Source organism: Oncorhynchus kisutch, linkage group LG1 (assembly GCF_002021735.2).
Source record: "Oncorhynchus kisutch isolate 150728-3 linkage group LG1, Okis_V2, whole genome shotgun sequence".
Lineage (NCBI taxonomy): Eukaryota > Metazoa > Chordata > Actinopteri > Salmoniformes > Salmonidae > Oncorhynchus > Oncorhynchus kisutch.
Genome location: NC_034174.2, coordinates 63242094 through 63266555, shown reverse-complemented (window position 1 = coordinate 63266555; position 24462 = coordinate 63242094). Strand labels below are relative to the sequence as shown.

Below are 24462 nucleotides of genomic sequence, written 5' to 3'. Positions count from 1 at the left end.
ACCGAGTTCAAGTCAAAACAAAGGTTTGTTTACTCTGAGTTAAAAAGTAACTTGTTTTTCTCTCCCAAGACTGCAGAGCCCTTCGTGTATGAGCAGAGCTTCCAAATACTGTAATCCTATACTGACATCTAGTGTTGTTTTCAGGCATCATGTACTATACTAAACAGGCAATCAAATTCAGGTTCATTAAAGTTATGGATATTACAGGTTACTAGCAAAGCAAGGCTGGATTATTTGGACACAAAGTAATTAGACTGTTAAAACAGATCATTTTTAAAAAGTCATGTTTATTTGTCATTTATGTGCCCTATTCTTCCTCTTTGTATTGTGTTTATTTTGTGAGGTCGGCAGGACACGTCGCAATCTCAGATGGAAGTGATTTGGGCTTGAGGGTGTACTCCATCTTGCCTGGTTCTAAGAGAAAGACAGACACACAAACACATTTGGCATTTTAGCGGTGCGATTATATAGGACTCAGCTAAGCAGCGTTTGGGAAGCTTTCAAAATGGGACCACAACACATTTTTACTCTGGGTCGTGTTCATTAGTCATCAAACGGAAGAAAATGGACTGAAACATGGAGAGACTACGACACGTGTCCAATAAGAAACACTCATTTTTGATTTACATTGTAAAATGCCATCATGAACGTGACCATGTTATCTTGGTACGACAGGCCTCACCTTTAAAACATTCTGGGGTATTGAGTGTGCCGTCGATGCACTGACTTGCTACTGGAATGCCACACTTCAGCTCCTTGTTCAGACAGTAGAACACAACAGACTCCCCATGAAGGACTCTATTGGGTTTCAGATCCCCAATCCAGATCTTCTTGGCGTTGTAGAAGATGCGACCTCTGTTGATGTTAACTTTACAGGGGGCTGCAGTAAAGCGACGTCAAGCAAAGCAACATGACTCTCAGTTTAGAATTGGAATAGAATGAAATGAAATAGATCATGGAAATTCTTGAATTTTCTTCTATATCAGTACCCAACCTGACACACCATGTACACAATAGGTTGGGAGCAACACATGGTCAGCCACACAGCAGCGACCCCGGATAAGTTTTGGGAAAGCAGTGCCTTGCTCAAAGGCACAACGGCAGTACGCTCTCATTACGCAATCATTTCAGTCATCAAAGATGAAATAAATGGTTGCTGATACACATCTAATCACATGTAAGTCAACAAGCTGGTTTGGTATACAGACACACACCAAGTGACATTCCCACAAGGGTAACAACAGTGCAACCTTTTCTATGACTCAATAGCTCGGGTGTGAACTTTCCCCTATATACAGCAGAGGGGGCTGGTGGGAGGCTCTATAGGAGGACATGCTCATTGTAATGGCTGGAATGGATTAGATGGAACAGAGTCCAACATGTGGTTTCCATATGTTTGATGTGTTTGATACGGTTCCATTTAAACCATTCCAGCCATTACAATGAGCTTGTCCTCCTTTAGCTTCTCCCACCAGCCTCCTCTCTGTACAGTTATAGGGTCAGCTTCCTCTCCCCCAATCCTAACCTTAACCATTAGTGAGGGAAATGCAAAACTGACCAAAGATCAGGGTCTAAGGGCAACTTCACCCTACACTGACTCATTGACTCACCTCTGCAAACAGGCAAAGTGGACCAGTTGCCTGTATTCTGACACTGTATTTCCTCAGAGCCGTCCAGAACGTAGTGTTCCTGGCACTGGTACTTGACCTTCTCCTTGTAGCCAACCTCCCTCATCACAGCAAAGGTGATGATGCCGTGGTCTATCGTTGGTGGGATGGAGCAACTCACCTCTGCAACAGGTCAGAAAAGTCATGGGCTAGTGAAAGTGCATTAACAATGCAATAACCTATTTCAAGTAATATTGTCAGGGTTAATCTAAATTACTATTTTTTTTATTAAGGCATAAACAGAGGAAGACAGGATTATGCAAGTGTATCAGTTATCATCACTTGGAGTGGATGAACAGTTAACAATAACAATTTTAGAGAATCATCGTCAGGGCCGGCTCCAGGCATAAGCGACATAAGCAGTTCCCATGCCGCTAGGGACCCCACAATTTATTTTATTTCTATTTATTTGGGGGAATTCATTCGGGGTCTCAACTTACTGTTGAGATTTAGGATAATAGAATACACATGGTGCAGGTTCAAAATTTGGTTGCGCATCACTCAATTAGCCATATCAGCTAACAAAGATTGGTAAATTGGTAAATTAGTCTAGCCATCTATCTGCCGAAAACTGACCCTTCACGCAAGGCACGTGCCCAGGGGCCCTGACCTCCAAGGGGCCCCTATTGATTTTGTTAGTCACTCTCACTCATCAACACGGCATAAGTAATGGCAAAATGGGTAGAATTGCAGGAAATTAGCTTTTACATTTAAAAAAAAAGGATCTCCACCCCTTGGAAAAATGGGAAGAATTGCTGGGAATGAACTATACAACGTTTTTGGGGGGCAACCAAATCTCAAGTAGGGCCCCCAAAAGGCTAGATCCATGTAATAATGTGACCTAAAAGATCATTGATAATTTATCAGTGGTTCAACCAAAAACTTCTCAACCAATGAGATTTGTTCACCAACCATTTGGCTTATGCTGCTACTGTCTGCACCTACCCTTGCATACCGGTGGCTCAGTCACGTTTCCACTGGCCAAGCACGATCCTCTCTCGTTACCAATGGGAGCTCTTGGCGGCAAACACTCATACGTCCAACTCTGTCCGTACTGGATTTCATTGCCAGTGAACTTCTTATTGTCATAGACAATTTTACCATGCTTAGGTGCTTGAGGCAGAGCACAACTCACAGCTGCAGGGAAGAAATATTTTAAATCATTTAGACTACATTTTCATATTTAGACAAACAATGGAGAAAAGCAATGTTACATTCTTGAGGTATGGTATACCTTTACACATTGGTGGTGGTGCACTGAGGGTACCATCGTGTAAACACACACTCTCATTGGCTCCTATCATGACGTACCTGAAGAACACAAATTCTTATTGGTCTGAGATGCAGAGTCAGCTAAATGTAGTCAGAACTAAACCGCACTGAATTTCCCTCACCCATCATCACATGTGTAGTTGAGCACACTCTTGAATGGCACATCAATCATCCCTGGCTTTTGCATAGGCTTGGGGAGAGGACACATCTTTGCTGTGTCAAAAAATGTATAAGATTCACGTGGATATGATTTATGCCTTTTATGTTGTTAATAAAATGTATTACCATATCCCTATCCCCTTGCTAAAGTATGGACTGTCCATGGTACTGTATATGTGACTTTAGGGTTCCGGAATTCTCAGAAACATTCCCCAAATTCCCAGGTTTTCCAGAAATCCCAGTTGGAAGATTCCTTGAATCAAGGGGCAAGAAATCTGGAAAACCCAACAATTTACCTGAATTTATGCTTCACATTATGTAATGGATGTTTTGTGAATGGGTTGGAACTTACGAGAACACACAAGGTCCAGTTTGGTCCACTCTCCCGAGGCCAAGCAGGTGATCCTGGCAGTCTTGGCTTTCCCAGGTGTGTATCCCCGCTCACACACCAGGGTCACCTCTTTTCCAATCTCGTACTCACGCTTTAGACCCAGTGTATCTATACCGTCGGTCACGGGTGGGTGGCCACATACTGAGGATAAATGGGAATATTGATAGACAAACATAATGTTGTGCCGTAAATGATATAAAAACACATTGGAAACAGGGCTAAAGCATAGGTTACTGAGTCCTGTGAAACCAAAACTGTAATAGAAAAATACTGACGTAATCAAATAATTTGCGCCATACCTTTCTTGGATGTCACTGACGTATACAAGGCAAGCTGGCAGAGCAGCAGCAAAGCCAGGGTTGGGTTCATCTTTTGCGGGGTTGAGAGAGACTGTGTCCGTTCTCCCGGCAGTGGACGGTGAAAAATGTAGATGGTCCGTTCAAAAGCCCTGAAAGTCTGATCCAATCAGATCGTCTGAAATAGGCTTCCATTTGATTGAACCCAAAGTTCAAAGCACATGCATGTTTACTCCGAGTTGAAGGATAACTTTCACTCAGTACACATACACACAGACACGTACGCCCGCACGACAATGACTCCGGATCATCACATGTATCAGCTGTATAAAATACAGGTTTCATCATGGTAATACTAATGCTAATATTGTTTAAAAAAAAAAAATCATTCGAATTCGATTTGGTTTCTAAAGGGTGCAGTCTTGCCCTACCTGTGTCTTTCAGATAGGACAGGTTAAGCCTGGTTCAGATGGTATTTATTTTGGCCATTGCCCAATGTATACAGTATATTGTTCATCTGCTACCAATGTATTAGCTTGATATTTAGCATTACATGGCACCTTCGGATCACCAAGACAACTATTTACATCAACACTTTGAGCACTAACACCCGTCTTGCCTTCTGCTGAAGTCCTGCCCTTACGACTGCTACAAGGCTAACTATCATAAATATGAGGACAACAAGTGGGACACAGATACTTTTTAGGAATTGGGAGAGAAAAGCACTGAGGTCGCAGACAACTGTAGTCTGACATGTACTGGAGGGTGGTTGGACACGGGGGAGGGTAGTCCCTTTTTTCCTTGGTTTACATTTGCTATATCATTTCTTCCATCCTAGCCATATTTCCTCCTCTGCTTGCATGCACCCTCCCCTATAGTAAGGTGTTTTGGTACTTCCCGTATACTCTACGCTTTTCCACGTGCTAATTTTGACTAAACCACAGGTCAATGTAGTCTACCGGTCTAACTGTTCATCCGGGCCTCTATCCACCATTCATAGTGACAATAGCGGTAGGTGGATCGTTTGTCCAGATCTGCAATAGCTATCATTCCACACATAAAAGCATTCAAAACGGCATCGATTTATAATATGAATCCACGAGAACAAATAGGCATAGCTGAGAGGCTGCGGAGAGGCATCATTGCAGCATCCCTATTGATCTTGTTTAGGGACAGCACACTTATCCTACATAGACTAGCCTACAACACCACAGTGCAATCAATAATTGCTTTATTGTTTTAAAGTGAGTACACAGTTCTACTCTGGGCTGCAGTGAAAATGTCATGAGAATAACAGCGCAAAAGCCCTGTGATTTGAATGTTTCATTCCATGTGGATCTGTTGTGGGTCTATTCTCGATAGTTTATAAAGGTCTAAAAAGGAACAGTAGCAGGCCAGTCTGGTTGTATGAAAGTTGTCTGATACTGAAAGTCTGCTGCAGATCATCACTCTCCCATGTCGTCCCTTGATAACGTGGCCACGTATGCTCCCGGCAGGCTCAGTTATTCAGGTAAATTTCAAACGCTATTCCTTGTCGGACTGAGCGGCTATTCCTCACGCACCTAGAATCTAACCCTTCAATACAACCGAAATATTTCTCATTTGACTTTCAAATGTATGACCTTTTATATCTGGCATTAACACAACCAGTCACAATGTTGTAATCTGATTAGGCTACTTCAAAAATCATACACACGTTCGACCAAAATATAACTCCAGCATCCTCAAAATGGTTTGACATTAACCAGGTATCCAGCCAACCGTACATGTTGGATAAAATGTTTTATGGAAACAGCCAATTTATTTGGCAAACTTTCCAAATGTTGACAAAAGAAAATACGCTAAACAGGGTGGGATCTTTTTGTGACAGTAAAATTCCTTTATTCGAGAAATGGCGTTGGGAATGCTTTTGTGGTATGTTGTGTGGTTCTCCCACTAGGACACAGGAAAGCATGCCGTTTGTTAGGCAACAGATTAAGCAGGTTATAATGAACTTCACAGGGTGGTGAAAGTGCACGGTGATGAGCTTGGTTGACAGTTGACAAATCAAAATAATCTCGCCATTTTGTCCATAATAATCTAATAATAATGTAGGTGGGCGATACCTGCACTATATCTGCGAGCTATTGGATAGAGCACATGTGCCAATACCAGAATGGGCACATTAGCTATACCTATGCAAAAAAAAATGTGACAAATCCATCAGTAGGCCTAGAGTTGAAAATGCGATGGAAACCTATTTTTTGTTAAAACATTTTTTTGATACATGGGAATATAACCGAAAAGTTATTTTTATGTGTGCTACCTATTTATGCACAGACTTTTAGTCAATTTGATGGAAACACAACTCTGATTGGAAAATGTGCATCTTTTTTTTAATGCAGATTTTAGAACGATAGCATGAAAATCTGTTGCCAATTGGATGGAAACCTAGCTATAGACACCCTAAAGGCTATGGCAAGTGTGCCAGTCCAGTGTCACTTTGATGATGCCTGCACATCATGGTTCACCAGTAACGTAAAAAATAAGCTACAGACCAGGCAAAACAAGCTTGTAAGAATTGTACTTGTAATTGTACTCCCTATTCACACTCATCTCGATATCGAGCATTTTAGGCAGCTAGGCTGGCTATCTGTGGTGAAAAAAAAGAGTACTATTAATTCAACATGGTATATTCCACAGCATTATCACAGACTCAGCCCCCAGGTACCTATCCAACTATTTTTCATTTGTTAATAATGTCCTCCAGCATAATATCAGAGGAAGAGACTCTAATATTCACAGTTTTAAAAACAAGTGTCTATCTGGTAAGAACACAATTTTATATACCAGCGTTGTTTAGTGGAACAAACTACCACAACAACTCAAAGCCATACCGAACATAACCACTTTTTAAAAGAATGTTCAAAGCTGGCTAATGTGTGAACAGTATAACCTTTTTTTTGTCTGTATCTCTGTAATGTGTCTGTATCTCTGTAACGTGTCTGTATCTCTGTAACGTGTCTGTATCTCTGTAACGTGTCTGTATCTCTGTAACGTGTCTGTATCTCTGTAACGTGTCTGTATCTCTGTAACGTGTCTGTATCTCTGTAACGTGTCTGTATCACTGTAATGTGTCTGTCTGTATCTCTAATGTGTCTGTATCACTGTAACGTGTCTGTATCACTGTAATGTGTCTGTATCTCTGTAATGTGTCTGTATCTCTGTAATGTGTCTGTGGACATTTGGTTAATGGAAAGATATATCTGTTACAAAACACTAACAAAAAGTTTAATGACATTCGGAGATTGTCAAGACAAGTCTTCGATACCTGGTAAGCCTACAAGGTGAGATTGTCAAGACAAGTCTTTGATACCTGGTAAGCCTACAAGGTGAGATTGCCAAGACAAGTCTTCGATACCTGGTAAGCCTACAAGGTGAGATTGTCAAGACAAGTCTTTGATACCTGGTAAGCCTACAAGGTGAGATTGTCAAGACAAGTCTTTGATACCTGGTAAGCCTACAAGGTGAGATTGTCAAGACAAGTCTTTGATACCTGGTAAGCCTACAAGGTGAGATTGTCAAGACAAGTCTTTGATACCTGGTAAGCCTATAAGGTGAGATTGCCAAGACAAGTCTTCGATACCTGGTAAGCCTACAAGGTGAGATTGTCAAGACAAGTCTTTGATACCTGGTAAGCCTACAAGGTGAGATTGTCAAGACAAGTCTTTGATACCTGGTAAGCCTACAAGGTGAGATTGTCAAGACAAGTCTTTGATACCTGGTAAGCCTACAAGGTGAGATTGCCAAGACAAGTCTTCGATACCTGGTAAGCCTACAAGGTGAGATTGTCAAGACAAGTCTTTGATACCTGGTAAGCCTACAAGGTGAGATTGTCAAGACAAGTCAGAGTGGGCAGGTAGGCAGAGGCAGAGTGGGCAGGTAGACAGAGGCAGAGTGGTCAGGTAGGCAGAGGCAGAGTGGTCAGGACAGGCAAAGGTCAAAACCAGGAGGCCAAAACGAGATACTTGTGCAAAGCAAGAGCTGCGAAACCACTGGTTGAATATAACAAACAAGACAAACTGACACAAACAGTCAGAAAGAAACCACAGGTATAAATACCCAGGGGAAAAGTGGGGAAGATGGGTGACAAGCACAAGGACAGGTGAAACAAATCAGGGTGTGTCAATGTGGTATTTAGTTTCCTGACAGAAGAACAAGCCAGTTGATCAGAATATATCAGAAATTGTTGTCTGTCTAGACAGAAAAAGCCTTTGAAGTGAGATTTTGCAGTAAAAAAACATAGATACGGTGTTGCCTTTGTAGCGCATTACTGTTATTGTTATTTGTGATTGTAAACATTAGGGGAGGGTCATGTGAAAATATGACCCTCCCCCCACAGTAAATGTCGAACTGTCCCTAATAAGCCATACATAACACATTGGATAGAAATTTGATGCCTATGATCAGTGCTTGACTTAGGTGCCGGTATTCATTTTGGCCGCTGGTTCTGTTTGAATTTAGGTGCAGGAACTCCATAATAAATACATTTTAGCCAAGTCAAGCACTGACTATGATATGACTGATATGTAGTTTCTCTTCAAGTAAATTGTCTTAACCCAAACATTTGCCAGTATCTTTTACACCACTGGGTGACGCTCCAATCTTCCAAATTCCAACAGACAGTTGCCCTCCCACCAGGCGATTAATTGTAGTGACGTCAGCTCAAGTGAAAGAAGGAAGCAAAGCGCTCAGTGTGGAGCTGTCAGTAAAAGTAGTTGTAGCGACAGCAAGGGAAAGCCCATAGATAGAACAGTGTGTCCAGTTACAGTCTGACCGCCTCTCCTGCTCAGTGGCAAAAGACAGTACGCGTGGAAATACATTGGATTGAATAGGCATATACATTGGATAGAGAGGAATAACGTTGCTTTTTGACTATGGCTGATGTCACGCAATTCAACGAGGGGACCGGGGACTTCGCGAAAGGGTTTGCTCGTAAAGGAGCTTTGAGGCAGAAGAATGTCCATGAAGTGAAGGACCACAAATTCACTGCAAGGTTCTTCAAGCAGCCGACTTTTTGTAGTCACTGCACCGACTTTATCTGGTAAGCGCTTTTCCTCTCCAGATGGCCTCAGCCTGTTGAACATTTAGGAGAACTCCGCTGTCTTCTCAACCAGCTATTCTCTTGTCACTTTCCCTACATAGCTAACTGTGCTGCACCGTTACTTATAATTTCCTTACTGGAATGTTTGGTCTTCAACGGCAAAGCTGGACATCTTAAAACCAACATTTGACTATAACGTGCCTCGAAATGCAAGCCCAAAGAAAATGAATCCCTTCTGCCTACAGTGGGCTAGATACACTATACATTGTAACTGACAGCGCGCCTACTTTAATGTTTGTTACAAATTGTAAAGGTTGTATTTATCCTAGTCCTCGTTTTTGATAAATATTGAAATAATAACTTCCTGCCAACGAAATGTAGGCTCTAAAACCGAAACAAGTAACAAGTGGTAACTATTCGGGATGTTGGGTGGTTGAAGACGCACCCATGTTGACCTACCTCTTCAAGGTGTTGTGTTTCCTTGACCATGTATTGATCGCTACAGAGAGAGATGTCATCTTGAGTGAGTGGACATAATTTTACAGTTACGACCTATGGCCTCTAAAATACTCCTAAGTAATGTGTAATGATTCTTGGGAAACATCTTAACAGTTTTTTTAGGCTACTTGTTTTTCTCTTCTGACTGCAGCCTATCCTACAGTACCTTTACTAGAGGTTTGCTTTGCAAAATATAGCCACATGAAAAAATAACAATATTAAAGGGCAGTCGACACCCCTCAGGCTTCTCATCCCCCCCATGTCCCCTCTTGCAAGATATGAAAGGTGCTCCCCCTTTCCTATTCATCCACACAGCATTTCAATGAGTTAGTATGCTAGATGTCTTGCCTCAATTTTGAGCTTAATATTCAACATTTCCCACCGAATAAGCCCTTAATTGAGACAGACTTACAAGTCTTGGAGACTACTGCGGTCTCTGCTTGATATGGTAAACGTGTTTTGTTTGTGTTTCTGTCAGTTGAATGCTATTTGTTATTTCATTCCTCACTTTCCTCTGTTTTCACAGGGGATTTGGAAAGCAAGGATTCCAGTGCCAAGGTAAAAATGAAATTGATTGACGTCCATTCACTCTGCTCCATTCCTCCATGCAGTGTATACTCATTTGTGTGTTTTTTGTTGTTGTACTGCATTAATTCAAGAGGACCAGTCCATTTGACTTGCATTGACTAAAGAATGTTGCAATTCGTATTGGAGTTACTTACCTTTCAAAGAGTTTGAGAGATACAGGTAGGCAATGTTCCCGTTCCCTCTAAGCTGCAAGGAACAGGCAGCTCCCATCAGACTGCAGCACAGTCTTCTTTTTTTTTCTTAAAGGGGCAGTGTTGTAATTTGAGATGGTCTTGAATAAGCTAAGTAGCCAATAGGCAGAGCGTAGCATAATTTGTCTGATTCCCTGTAATAATGGTATGGGAATAATAATGCATTTTGTTTTGTAAAGTGGTTTCTTGCATCAGAAAACAACACACTTTCAGTCACCTCCTTGTCTGACGGACAAGTGGATAAATATTTTTCCACAAAAGTACGCCTTAATTGAACACCAGAAAATTGACTGCTTAATGGTAGAACAGCTATTTCCATATTATAATGTGATGGGATGTGTTTTTCTCCATTGTTTTTGATGGTAGACCACTCTGGTGGGCCTACATTAGGATCACATAGCCACAGTGGCTAACTGTTAAATCAGTACATTAAAACAGGTACAGCCTTAGTGTTCACAGTAAACATGCGGCGGAAGTTACCCAGAATTTTCACAACTTTCAAATTTGCACCTGCATTGACTATAGAATGCCCCAATTTTTATTGGAGTTACTTACCTTTCAAAGAGTTTGAGAGATACCAGTAGGCCTACATTTGTCTGTGCTGTTTGAGTATGATGTCTTCCTTACACACACACACACTGGAATATGAAGTCGTAAATTACAGAAAATAATGGTTAAAGTATCTGTGACAGCACTCAAGGTCTAATCACTCAAAAGAAATGGCATGGATTGATGTTGAGTGTTTTCTGTTTCCTTCTCTTTCCCAATCTCATTACCATTTCAGGTCGTTTGAAGCAGTTTTTTTTTTTTTTTTTTAAGAAGAAAAAATAGTTATTTATACATTTTTAAAAAGCCAATGACTCGCAATGTAGAGACTTTGAACTGTCATTACTCTCCGGGCATTTTTGTTTGAGTCTCAGGAGTTTCTTCAAATGCACTTTGAGACTTAAATCATCTTAATTTGATTTTTTGCAGCTAATGCTAAGGGATATCTTGATGTTTAGTGGTTGTCTGTGTGAAGAATTGATGGTCTACGATAAAATAAAATATGGTTATTTATGATATGAAAGAGAGAACATTTACAATGCACTCCTCAGCTCTTGGAAAGACGGACCTAGATGTTTTGGGGACTACTTGCTAAACATTAAATGGAGAAATGAATGTGCATGCATTATTCTCAGCTGACTAACTGGACTGACATGAAATCAAATCACACATGGCAATCTCATGGATGCCAGAGTTCAAATAGGCCTTGTAAAGGAAATAGAAATATGAGATTTTCTCTACAAAACCAAAGCCCCATGGGCCCCTGTCAAAAGTAGTGCACTACATAGGGAATAGGGTGCCCTTTGGGACTTAGAATAGTGTACTGTAGCCTGGCAGCGGAATCTGCTTGTGCTTTAACCAGGCTAGTTTAGAGGGGTTAATGGCATTCGCCTGTAGTTTGCCAAGTCTCCTTAGTCAGACTGGGTCTGTGTCTCTTCCATGTGCCATCAATAATCTCAAACTTCTTGTTTACCGATTCCCATCAGGGCATTACTCAAACCTGAAGAATGTAGGCTGTGCTCGTGCTGAGAAAAGACAAACTTTTGTCTCAAGAAAACGTTTTATCGAGGTACCAGTTACCAGGATTTATAAAAGGTTTCTAAGCTGTATATAGGCTATATATACTGTACATACACTGAGTGTACAAAACATTAGGAACGCCTTACTAATATTGAGGATAACCCCCCTTTGCCCTCAGAACAGCCTCAATTCATCGTGGCATGGACCCTTCAAGGTGTCAAGTATTACAAGGAGATGCTGGCCCATGTTGACTCCAATGCTTCCCACAGTTGTGTCAAGTTGGCTGGATGTCCTTTGGGTGGTGGACCGTTCTTGATACACATGGGAAATTGTTGAGTGTGAACCCCAGCATCATTGCAGTTCTTGACACACACAAACCCGTGCGCCGTGCACCTACTACCATACTCTGTTCAAAGGCACTTAAATCTTTTGTCTTGCTCATTCACCCTCTGAATGGCGCACATGCACAATCCATGTCTCAATTGTCGCAATGCTTAAAAATCCTCTTTACCTGTCTCCTACCCTTAATCTACACTGATTGAAGTAGATTTAGTTGGAATCATACTTTTTCCTATTCTTTGAAAGCATCGCCTGAATGGCTGCACTTCCAATGAACTGGCGTAATACCTTAGGAAAAACCCACTCATCCTTTCTCTAGAAGATTAAGGATGTGAGCAAAGTGGGAAGTTTTCCTAAGGAGCAAACACTTCATTAGCAATAGCGGTTGAATGCCAGTTAAGTATGTTGATTTGCGCTTAAGTGGTGTCCCCCTCGGATATATGCCATCCTCTGTTGAACATGAATGGTAGTGTAATGTGGAAAGTGGTGATCTTGCCAGCCAGCGCTGAGAGTCCCTGCCTCATGGTAAGTGCTGCTGCTTCAGCCAGCCAGGATGATGTTAACCTGCGATCACTGAGCCGTTGGTTGAATGTGATCCGTTCTGAAAGGATGTCTTCTGAGAGCTGCTGTTAAATGGCAGGAAAATACATCCATTTGCTGGAGTACGAGGATAAACACGCGCCAGAGAAGGCTTTTTGATCTCTTGGGGGGTTCAGAAGCCCCTTGTCTGGAATATGACTTATTTTATTGTTGTGGAGTGAGTGTGAGAGAGAGCGTAAGAGTGTGTGTCCAGGTTCCTGCATGCATGTGTGTATCGTAAGTTGTATGTACCCATACGTACGGATGTGTGTTGTACATAGACAAATACATAGATAATGCATCTGTGTGTGTGGAGCCTTTCTTCCAGGTCTTAGGAACTGCGATCGATAAAGACACTCCTCCATTTGTATGTCTTGGAGGTGCGATGCACTTTGCTCAGAGTGTTTGCCGGTGCCCGAATATTTGATGGTAAAGCCTGCTCGTTATCGAGTCAGGGCTAGGTACTGCGGTGACATGTTTTTAGCTGTATGCCAAAGCACCATTGGTGAAGCCCGTTTAGTCTCTGTCTTGTTCTGTCACCATCGCAGCATCGCTCATGACTGTTATAGTCTCTATTGGTCATGTAGAAATCACAGTGCACTATTAAAGACCTACACCAAACCCCTGCATTCAGAGCATACTATAGATATGCATTAGAGATCTCAGCAACACTGTGTTGGTGCTAGCTGCTCTTCTCCCCTAGTAGGCTGTAGGGACTGATCTCTGTATCTATTCCATATACTTACTCAGAGAGCTGGTAGCAGTGGTTTTACAGCCACTCTGGAAAACACAGCATTCCCCCCCTGTTATAAATCTGTTCCTGGGTCTACTGCTAAATAAATAATGGCCACCGTATCAAGATGAAGGCGAGGAGGTAACATCCCTGCTATTCAAAAGCTGAAGGTCCCACTTAAAAATACCTGTCCTCTCATCAATTATTAACGGACTCCTTGGAAATGAGGAGGCTCAAGTCAACGAGCAGGGAGGCTTCTGTTGAGTACAGACATGATACACCTATCCTATTGGGCTTTCTGAAATTTGAAGTTGCATTTGATTTTCTGGAATTTGAAACTGTCTGGAATTAATTAATTTGTTGGTGATCAAATGTGAACTCGACATACTTGTTTCCAACAATTGTATGCGAGACATTTAAAATGAGCTTGTGTCATATTCGTCTCCATTCTAAAACCGTTAGCTACCAATCCCCCATGGATTATTTCATATCTAGTCTATTCAGACCAACTAAAGCAACATTTATGAGTTCAAGATCTCTCCCTATCACTTCGTTATGGGAATCCCCAGACAGTACATAGAGCTTGTCAGAAGCCTTAGCCAACAGAGAAATCATATCCACTCGCTAACACTCAACAAGTCCTTTTCCTTGGTTTGTAAACTGACACCTCACGGTCACAGTTGAGCTATGCTGTTGTGTCATTCCCATGTTATTCGCCCACTCCAATTATAAGGTTGAGAAAATACGACCAAAGTGAAGGGTGAACAAGCCCTCATGTTTACCCAAGTGCAAGTAGTCACCATGTGGGATGGCATTTGTGCCGATTGTTACCCTCAGACGATCCTGTTTCTGTGGAATCCAATTCCGCAAGTTAACCTGCAGGCGTTTGTATTCATATCCCAATTACATAGGAATTGCTGTTGCCACATTGTCAACTTGTGCATGGCTCCACACCCAGCCTCTATAAACTGTACCATTAAAACATGATAGCAGTCTTTCATCCAAATGGTAAGAATGTGGGTATTACCACTAATATTGAATGGAGGAGTTAGCGTAAGCATTCCATTGATGGTTATTGGCCCAATTGAACATTTAAGCCCATCTAGGGACATCATATACTCTACCTAAGTGTATATCAATTGATTCTAAAATATAAATGACCATGGGGAAGTCTGCTTTTAGATCTTACATAGTCGCCTGGCAGGCTTGTCCATACATTAGCATATATTGAAACCATGATAAACCAACCACAAAACCATTGGCTTCAAAACGACCTACCTCAGACGACTACCTTCTCTTCCATTATGGTTGGAGTATGGATGGAGAAATGGAGCCCAGGGAATAGTGTCTTCATGGAAGGCCATTGATGGGTTGAATGGGTCTTCTTTGAAAGGTGGTAGTGGATTTTTGCTCGATGCTTTCCAATGGTCTGTGGTGCTGGTGAGAGTGGAGGAATAATAGGTTTCTTCATGTGAGAGGAGCAGAGACCAATCTCCCAAGGGAGGGGTAGGAGCAGAGCAATGCTTCTATGACTATGGACATGTAGTGTACATGAATGAGAGATGTGGATGGACAGTGTAATAGTGATGGTGCCACAAAATGGAGTCTTTTTCTCTCTTGTTTGAACTTAAACAGTCAAATTGAGTTAGATCAGTCCAATATAATACCTGAACAAATTTAGACACATTTTTACACATAACAAAGGTTTCTAAGTCCTGTTCTCTCTCTTAAAAAATGACTTAATACAACCAATAACCAGTGCACCACAGACAAACTAAGCCTGTGTGTCTGTGTGTTCACTTTCATTGTGTTTGCAGACCTGCTTAACCATGTTCAAACCAAACATTGACCCAGAGGAGACGTGATAGCACACTCGCTCCCCTTCCCTGGAACCTCCCTCCTGTCCCATTGACGAACAGTGGCCTCTCAACCCGCTCTCCTCTCATGCTCCGGGCTTGTTTAGACAGTGCTAAGGGAATCCTTGTGCACATCCTGTGTTGACAGAGGACGGAAAGGTCAACTCTACCCTGTGTCCTTACTTTTAGAGTTCGGCCGATTTTATGATTTTTCACCGCCGATACGGATTTATTGGAGGACCAAAAAAAAACAAGACCGGTTAATATATATTATGTTTTATTTATTAATTACAACAATACTGAATGAACAATGAACACTTTTATTTTTATTTAATATAATACATTTAATAAAATCAATGTAGTCTCAAATGATGAAACATGTTCAATTTGGTTTAAATAATGCAAAAACACAGTGTTGGAGAAGAAAGTAAAAGTGCAATATGCGCCATGTAAAAAGCTAACATTTAAATTCCTTGCTCAGAACATGAGAAAGCTGGTGGTTCCTTTTAACATGAGACTTCAATATTCCCAGTTAAGAAGTTTTAGGTTGTAGTTATTATAGGAATTATGATGGGTAGACTATTTCTCTCTATACCATTTGTATTTCATATACCTTTGACTATTGGATGTTCTTATAGGCACTTTAGTATTGCCAGCCTAATCTCGTGAGTTGATAGGCTTGAGGTCATAAACAGCGCTGTGCTTCAAGCATTGCTAAGAGCTGCTGGCAAACGCAGTAAAGTGCTGTTTGAATTAATGATTACGAGCCTGCTGCTGCCTACCACCGCTCAGTCAGACTGCTCTATAAAATATGAAATCATAGACTTAATTATAATAAACACACAGAAATACGAGCCTTAGTTTCCGGATTTGACCATATTAAATTACCTATCATTTCGAAAACAAAACATTTATTCTTTCAGTGAAATACGGAACCGTTACCCATTTTATCGAACGGGTGGCAACCCTAAGGCTAAATATTGCTGTTACATTGCACAGCCTTCAATGTTATGTCATTATTATGTACAATTCTGCCAAATGAATTATGGTCTTTGTTAGGAATAAATCATTTTCACACAGTTCGCAACGAGCCAGGCGACCCAAACTGCTGCATATACCCAGTCTCACAATTTCCCTAGTTAATATTGCCTGCTAACATGAATTTCTTTTAACTAGATATGCAGGTAAAAAAAAAATATACTTCTGTTTATTGAATTTAAGGAAGGCATTGATGTTTATGGTTAGGTACATTTGTGCAACGATTGTGCTTTTTTTCGCGAATGTGCTTTTGTTAAATCATCACCTGTCTGGTTGAAGTAGGCTGTGATTCGATGGTAAATTCACAGGCACCGCTTTGATTATATGCAACGCAGGACAAGCTAGTTAACCTAGTAATATCATCAACCATGTGTAGTTAGTGATTATGTGAAGATTGATTGTTATTTATAAGATAAGTTTAATGCTAGCTAGCAACTTACCGTGGCTCCTTGCAGCCACAAGGTCCTTTTGATGCTGCACTCGCGTAACAGGTGGTCAGCCTGCCACGCAGTCTCCTCGTGGATTGCAATGTAATCAACGTCCAAAAAGGCAGATTTACCGATTTTGTTATGAAAACTTGAAATCGGCCCTCAATCGGCACTGCCGATTTTTAATCGGTCAACCTCTGCTTACTTTCCCCCGCAGCCCAGCCAGGTGTGTTTTCTAGTCCTCCCATCGCCCATAGGTTCCGAGGACTCCCATCTGCCTTCCCCTGTTTTGGAATTTGTTCTCAGCAGTACATTTTTAAGCTTGTCTCACCTTATATTGCTGTAACGACTAGTTTCAGTGAGGCAGATTAGGTCTAGTTCTGGATTCAAAAGATTCTCAATGGAGATTCTCCACTGAAAGTGCTATTTAGTCCAGTACTAGGCATAATCTGGGTCTGTTCCTTAGTATCCAAAAACCTTTTATAGTATAGGTAGGTAGGTAGGTAGTTTGTTATGTGGGACAACAGCACTCTTCATTTGACTAGTTGGTCCTGTTGTATCTAGCACTCTCTCTCTATGCTTAATTTAGCCTGTACCTGTATTCTTACTGTACTTCTGCAAGGTACAGCTATTTTTTTTTTGTCACTGACACTTTGTTAATATATATATAGTTTAGAAATGTTTTGACCAAGACGAGTGACTGCCAGACTGTGTGCTGCTATGCTCTGACTCGCTGCATAATCATTGGCGTCACTCCAATTATGTGAAGTCCTTCTGCTACATTTTTATGGCACCATCAACCCTCAATGGGTTACGGTTGCATTATTTCTCCATGGTGCTGTCTTCACTGTAAATGATCTGCACTATTCCATATACTCTTTCCCCGCCATATTTCCCCTGGGTTTACAAGGCCTTATATACTGTGTAATGAATACCATCTCTTCTTTGGGGATGTGTGATGGCTTTATCACAAAGTGCACCTGAAATCCCCTTTTAATGGACAGTGTTGGTACCAGTCAGTGAGGCAAGGTTAGAGGGAGAATTTGCCATGAACAGACCCACTGCTGATACCAGTCGACAGGCAGAGGCCAACTGTGTCAACCAGCCAGGGTTATGTGACTTATGCTGGCACTTTGGAATGCCAAACACATTGCCCTGTGGTGGAGCCAGCCCATCGCCGGCTGTGGATTGGGGCTTTAATAATAGGGCTCTCCTCCCCTGGTGCTGAGTGTCCGAGAGCTTGGCCGCTACAGTGCACTCTGCCTTGGGTAGAGCAGATGTAACCACCACTTCTTCCCCTCTCTCTCACTCCGCATTCTCTCCATTCCACAGCATCCTAGGGGAAATTATCAATAAAGCCCTCGGTTAGCGCCATGCTCGTTCTTATTACTCTGAAAGCTGAGGTCATGACCTTGAATTATACCCAAGCTGATGATTCAGATTTTAGCTGCTGCTCATCACAATAGTGAAAGAGAATACAGAGATGGCTTTCTAGTAGAGCTTCTGTGTGTCGGTGTGTCTGTCTATGGGGTTAGTCCTCCAATCCATTCTGATGGCAGGGGTTACCGGGCAGATTAAAGGGACGCTGGCCCCGGGAGTAAAACCGCTTAACCCCCTGAACCTTCCATTGGTCCAGCCTCTGGATTCTCCATCCACCGTAGGCCACATAGAACCTAGACAATCCCTCCTTTCCATCCCATGTATGCACACAGATGCAACAGCACCTCTGGCCCCTAGGGCTGAGCAGCAGGAACAGAGCGAACCTCTATACATCCGTCATCCACCGCTAGATATCTAGGCCTATATCAAAACCCTCAACCACGACTTACTTTAGTGCCAGGTACTAAAATGCTGTATATGGACTGTATCTAATCGTCAACTCACCACAACTCACTTTAGTGCCGGGCATTATTAAAATGCTGTAGACATATATGAGCATTCTAATAACATGATACCTCGGTTTGAAAGCAAGGCAGCGACGTCATCATTTATTTTGTACATACTAAAGTCAAATAGGCTATAAGCATACTCGAATGGGCTCAGAGCCAGGCTACAGGATCCATGTGTCATGGATTGTCTCTACTTTGTAAACGACTTGCCATCGCCACTGGTTAATCCAGGCCATTTCCAGGGCTGTGTGGTTGGATTATGGCTTTAGATCCAACAAAGCTGCTATGTCTGTCTTTGTGGACATGCAGACATGGGGAAAGCCTGCTTGGCAGAGATCCCTTCAAAATAGCCCAAAAATGTCAGTACTACCACTGTGTGCCTTTTAAGCTAAACCAGACAGGCAGCACCATGCTGTGATGGGAGATCCCCAGAGAGTTGGAGCAATACCCAGCTACCCACACTGAGCAGAAATGACTTTACAAGACAAACGGCCATTTTGGATTTCCCTTAAAACCTCTGTTTTCGACAATGTAGCTGTACCGCATCGAAATGAAACCCATCCGTTCCTATTGAATGATTTATTCACTAGGGGAAATGCTTTTTGATATGTGAACAGGGTATGTTAATATTCGAGAGGCAGTGAATTGTAGCCGTTTTGCATGCCAAACATGGCCAGATGTGTTGATGGAGAGACTATTTCAAAGGGATATGCTTTCAGGACTGAGCGCTTAATTATCTGCCTCTGTGCCAGAGGACGACCGATTAATCGGCATGGCCGATTTCAAGTTTTCATAACAATCGGTGATTGACCTTTTTGGACGCCGATTACATTGCAATCCACGGGGAGACTGCGTGGCAGGCTGACTACCTGTTAGGCGAGTGCAACATCAAAAGGTGAACGTGGTACCTTCAGGCGTTTGGAACTTTGGAAGTATTCATTGTCCATTTGGGATATCCATTTGTGACCAAGCTTTCACTTCACTGATGTCTTGAGATGTTGCTTCAATATATCCACATAATTTTCCCGCCTCATGATGCCAGCTATTTTGCAAGCCTCCCCCTTTTTCCTCCAATATAGCGATGGTTATTATGGCCAAGCAGTTCTATTTTGTTTCATCAGACCAGAGGACATTTCTCCAAAAAGTACGATCTTTGTCCCCATGTGCAGTTGCAAATCTTAGTCTGGCAGTTTTGGAGCAGTGGCTTCTTCCTTGCTGAGCGGTCTTTCAGGTTATGTCGATTATAGGACTCGTTTTACTGTGGATATAGATACTTTTGTACCTGTTTCCTCCAGCATCTTCACAAGGTCCTTTGCTGTTGCTCTGGGATTGATTTGCACTTTTTTTCAAAGTACGTTCATCTCTAAGAGACCAAACGCGTCTCCTTCCTGAGCGGTATAATGGCTGCGTGGTCCCATGGTGTTTATACTTGCGTACTATTGGTTGTACAGATGAACGTGGTACCTTCAGGCGTTTGGAAATTGCTCCCAAGGATGAATCAGACCTGTGGAGGTCTACAAAATAAATTTCTGATGTTTTAGCTGATTTGTTTTGATTTTCCAATGATGTCAAGCAAAGAGGCACTGAGTTTGAAGGTAGGCCTTGAAATACATCCACAGGTACACCTCCAATTGACTCAAATGATGTCAATTAGCCTATCCGAAGCTTCTAAAGCCATGACATAATTTTCTGGAATATTCCAAGCTGTTTAAAGGCACAGTCAACTTAGTGTATGTAAACTTCTGACCCACTGGATTTGTGATACAGTGAATTATAAGTGAATCTGTCTGTGAACAATTGTTGGAAAAATGACTTGTCATGCACAAAGTAGATGACTAACTGACTTGCCAAAACTATAGTTTGTTAACAAGAAATGTGTGGAGTGGTTAAAAAACTAGTTTTTAATGACTACAACCTAAGTGTATGTAAACTTCCGACTTCATCTGTGTGTGTGTGTGTGTGTGTGTGTGTGTGTGTGTGTGTGTGTGTGTGATTTTAATCAGTATCAGCTTTTTTTGGTCCTCCAATAATTGGTATCGGCGTTGAAAAATCATAGTCGGTCGACCTCTACTCTGTGCACATTCATTCAAATCTTTTTCGCCAGAGAATTCCAGCATGGTTGGAATTGCATCCACTGACACCTGTATGGCATGAGATAATAACCCCCTGTTGATACATGATTGATCCAAACCAGTTTCTCGGTATGGTGCTTTGAAGTGACTAGGCTAGCAATCAAACCAAGAAGAGAGCCAGGAGCTTTGATTGCAACCCTTGCCGGAAAAAGGCAGAATATTTGTTGTTGTTAAATCACTTTTCTCTTGGTTGTCAGCCTGAAATCAAATAAAACAGTTGTTCTTGTTCACATACTTTTCTTCTCAGAGAGCGAGTGATGGAAAAAGGACGAGTAAGTGACAGAAAAGAGAGACTGGAGGAGAATACAGACAAGGCCCTCAGGACTGTCACCAGTGTCTACTCCACAGTATGCTTTGTACTCTCAATACTCTTACTCTAAGAATAATATTGACAATGTTACCGCTGGCATCATACACCAGATGACGTCATACATCAGATGAAAAGCTCCCTTTGCTGGACTGTTTTTCCACTAGCATAGTGCCGGAAGCTTTCCCACACTAATCCTTGGAGCCAGGTCCTTTGATCTTGTTGCCTTGTCCATTGAGAAGATGTATCTGGACAGTACAGCTCACATCCCAAAGGAAAGAGGCTGCTAGGTCTGGACTATGTTGGTGGAGGGGACTTTAGAGCTTCTGTCATACGGTTATGACTTGGCAGGCTGATCATAACAGAACCAGGTTGACAACACACAGCTAATGCCAGTGGGAGAGGAATCATAAGCATACAGGATGAATGGGAGTGTTGACTATGTCATGTGTCCTGATTTGCCATTACTGTTCCGTGTCACGTCATGTCTAAGAACAGACCTATTCACGATAATCCACAGGTTCTCGTGCTAAAATATAGCCAGATTAAGAATCTGTAATCAAATATTTATTGAATTGTACTTTTTAAAGTTGCAGCGTATTTTTTTGGGGGGGGTGACCTGACAAAATTCACATAGAAATGTGAGACATCTGTCATTCTCATTGAAAGCAAGTCTAAGAAGCAGTAGATATCTTCTATGTGTGCTATTTCTATGCTTCCCATTCTTAATTTTTTAATTTTTACATATTTTACTTTTAAGTTTTGTACACCAGCTTCAAGCAGCTGAAAATACAATATATTGGGTTATGAATCATATATTTCACAGCGGTTTAGATGGTACAATGATTCTCTACACTATACTTGCTCTTTTTGTCACACAAACTGAAATGGGCCAACTACTAGACTTTTAGCAACCAGGAAATGGTGTAGCGATTTCTGCGGAGTGTATCTTTAACTATTATATTAAGTTGTTTTGAACTGCGAGCTACCAAGATGCTTTCTGTCTTTTCAATGGCTATTTTGCTTATCGCTCACCAGTATTGTGTTGTGCCAGACAAAGAGATGCATTGAACATTGAAGGTGTCATCCAATTTGACTCTTATGTTTAAATGGTTTGTGCTTGTATTAAATTAATGTTGTTTGCGGAGCAAAATGACTCTAGGGTAAATAGAACAGACACACTCCACTTGTGGTAACTAGGGAGACGGACACTTCATTGTAACCTGCCAATGTCAACACCTCTTATCCTCTAGATCCATAGGCTTTCTATAGAAAGCGCTAATGGGTGCTATAGCTACTGTATTTGCAACTGTCATTTGACCCATAATTCACATAATATGACCTTACCTCACTTAGCTCTGACTTGGTCTGAATGTTGTGACGTTTTGTAGATAAAACTGGCTTGCTTTAAAGATGCATTATGCAGAATCGCTCCTCCATTTCCTGGTTGCTAAAATGTAAATAGTTAGCCTAATTTTAGTTTGTGACAAAACAAGTAGTCATTGTGCAGACAATCATTGTACCATCTGAACCGCAGTGAAATATCTTTAACGTAATCAAAAATACTGTCTTTTTAGCTGTTTAAAGCTGGTGTACAACACCGAACGTAAAAGACACAAAAACTAAACTTAAGAACATGATGCATAGAAATAGATTACATGGAACAGATCTACTGCTTCTTAGTTTTGCTTTCAATGAGAATGACAGGTCTATAATACACATTTCTATGCGAATTTGGTTGGGTCGCCCAAAATGTTACATATTGTAGCTTTTAAGTAAATTATTGAAGTGTAGGTTAGGCGGCTTGGAGCATATCATGCTGCTATTCAGCTGCCTGCTCTAACAGCAGCTTTTACTGTAAATAAACTGAATAGATTGTTTTTTATACTACGTGGACTTCATCAATGAAGAAGAATCCCTTTTGGGATTATGAGGGTTTAGCACTCTACTCATGATCAATACTAGGATTGCAACATTTTTGCAACTTTCAATAAATTACGTGGTTTTCCCGAAATCCTGGTTGGAGGATTCTCGAAATCAGGATGGATTAAGCAGGAAATCCGGGCTCCTCATAGCAGGATTTATGGAAAAACATGGCATTTATTGAAAGTTCCAGGCATTTGGCAACCCTAATCAATGCCACGAGTAAATCCATCTACTCAATCTGAGTCTCTGAAAACAAAATGTCCCACTTCTGTGCGCAGGGCACTTGGCGGCAGCTGGATTTCCCTTACACCATTTACCGTTGACCCTCCGCCTACATGAACTGAGCAACAACTTCCATTTTCTAGAGCATTCTGGAGCTCCCATGCTATGTCAATGATCATTTCTCCCTGTCATGCCCGGACCCAGTAGGTCTTAACCAGGCTCTCTCAGGACTTAGCTTCTAACGATGCTTCTAACGAGGCCCTTGTTAAAGCATAGCTTGTTTTAATAGGATTCTAGCCATCCACTTCATAAAGCTGTCATGGCACGTAAAGGAGGAAATTGGAGAGGTAAAATACCCCATGTTGGTGGAGAGATGTGATGGCTGGGGAACTTTAACACTAGAACAGCCGGGCCTCGAGGGGACCTGCCTTCAAGCTAATGAGCAGCCGTTCTGACTGCAACATTCTAACAGAGTAATCAATACATTTCATTATTAGAATACAACATTTTATTTCAAATAACACAATAGCATTTTCATTAGTTTGTTACTGTAGGCTATATGTCAAAACAAAAACCACCATAATTCAAGTGTTCATTAAATTTTGTTTGTGGAGTGCCTTTTTGTTACAACAGAAACCATATGTGTTGGAACATGGTAACGGCTTCTTTTAATACTGAGGATGAAAACATCCGTAGCCTAAACATCATTTATAAGTGGCCTTGATAAATAGTGAAAATCATCACAAAGCAAAAATGTCATAATGAATAGAAGTGTCTATGACAGTAGTCCATTTTTTTGTCAGCTTGTGCTTACATCGTGTGCGTCTGTAGTGCGTAATAGTGTCTGGTTTACTCTTTATTGTGTCCCTGTCGTCTTGTCATTTTTCAGCACCGTTGTGCAGTACAGCGGCTGTGCAAGTGCTTTATTTTGTGCAGAGGGAGGGAGCTCCCGATTCCCTTTGTTCATGGTGCCGGCCAATGTGAAGAGAATACATTTACCAAAGTATGGTTCCACAATCCTCCTCCTCATATTCTCTGGCATTCGCTCACCTGCTGCCCGACGTGGATATTTTCCCAGATGTTGAATGCCATTCAGCAGTTACAATTACACTGATTAGACTGTTTGGATACCGTGGACTGATATAGGGTGCATACCATTTTGAGATTAAAATTAGAACAGATTGAGCCAGTTAAGCTCAATATTGCTTGGTATAATGCTAGGTATACTCTGATGCTTTTTTCCCTTTCATATGGTGCGTTTGAGTACGCTCAGATGTATGGTCTTTTATTTTATTTTTTTGA

At 41.5% G+C, this 24462-nt stretch overlaps 2 protein-coding genes across 3 annotated transcripts in view; one reads left to right on the top strand and one right to left on the bottom strand.

Moving 5' to 3' along the window:
* Positions 1 to 267: 267 nt before the first annotated feature.
* Positions 268 to 3951, bottom strand: LOC109889564 (beta-2-glycoprotein 1-like). Its single transcript, XM_020481084.2, has 8 exons — positions 3789 to 3951; positions 3451 to 3630; positions 3062 to 3152; positions 2902 to 2978; positions 2613 to 2804; positions 1611 to 1790; positions 683 to 880; positions 268 to 414 (listed from the first exon to the last, which is right to left on the bottom strand). Exons 1-8 carry the CDS (start codon positions 3856 to 3858, stop codon positions 332 to 334), a joined length of 1071 nt encoding a protein of 356 aa, XP_020336673.1. The 5' UTR covers positions 3859 to 3951; the 3' UTR covers positions 268 to 331.
* A 4563-nt stretch (positions 3952 to 8514) lies between these two features.
* The window catches only part of LOC109889555 (protein kinase C alpha type), a 195153-nt gene continuing 179205 nt past the window's right edge, over positions 8515 to 24462 (top strand). Inside the window, exons 1-2 of one of the 2 annotated variants that reach the window (XM_020481062.2) lie at positions 8515 to 8868; positions 9893 to 9924. In XM_020481062.2, coding sequence (XP_020336651.1) covers positions 8702 to 8868; positions 9893 to 9924 — 199 coding nt within the window. In that variant the 5' untranslated portion in view covers positions 8515 to 8701. The remainder of the gene's footprint in view (positions 8869 to 9892; positions 9925 to 24462) is intronic. The other variant, XM_020481071.2, reaches the window with a different exon arrangement.

What these genes read in the sequence shown, in the direction of transcription:
- LOC109889564 (XM_020481084.2), bottom strand. Translation starts at nt 3,858, where the DNA reads ATGAACCCAACCCTGGCTTTGCTGCTGCTCTGCCAGCTTGCCTTGTAT. An exon ending in ACTGGACCTTGTGTGTTCTC is followed by an intron (nt 3,153 to 3,450) that starts GTAAGTTCCAAC and finishes TTTTTGACACAG; the next exon opens with CAAAGATGTGTCCTCTCCCC. An exon ending in AACTACACATGTGATGATGG is followed by an intron (nt 2,979 to 3,061) that starts GTGAGGGAAATT and finishes TGTGTTCTTCAG; the next exon opens with GTACGTCATGATAGGAGCCA.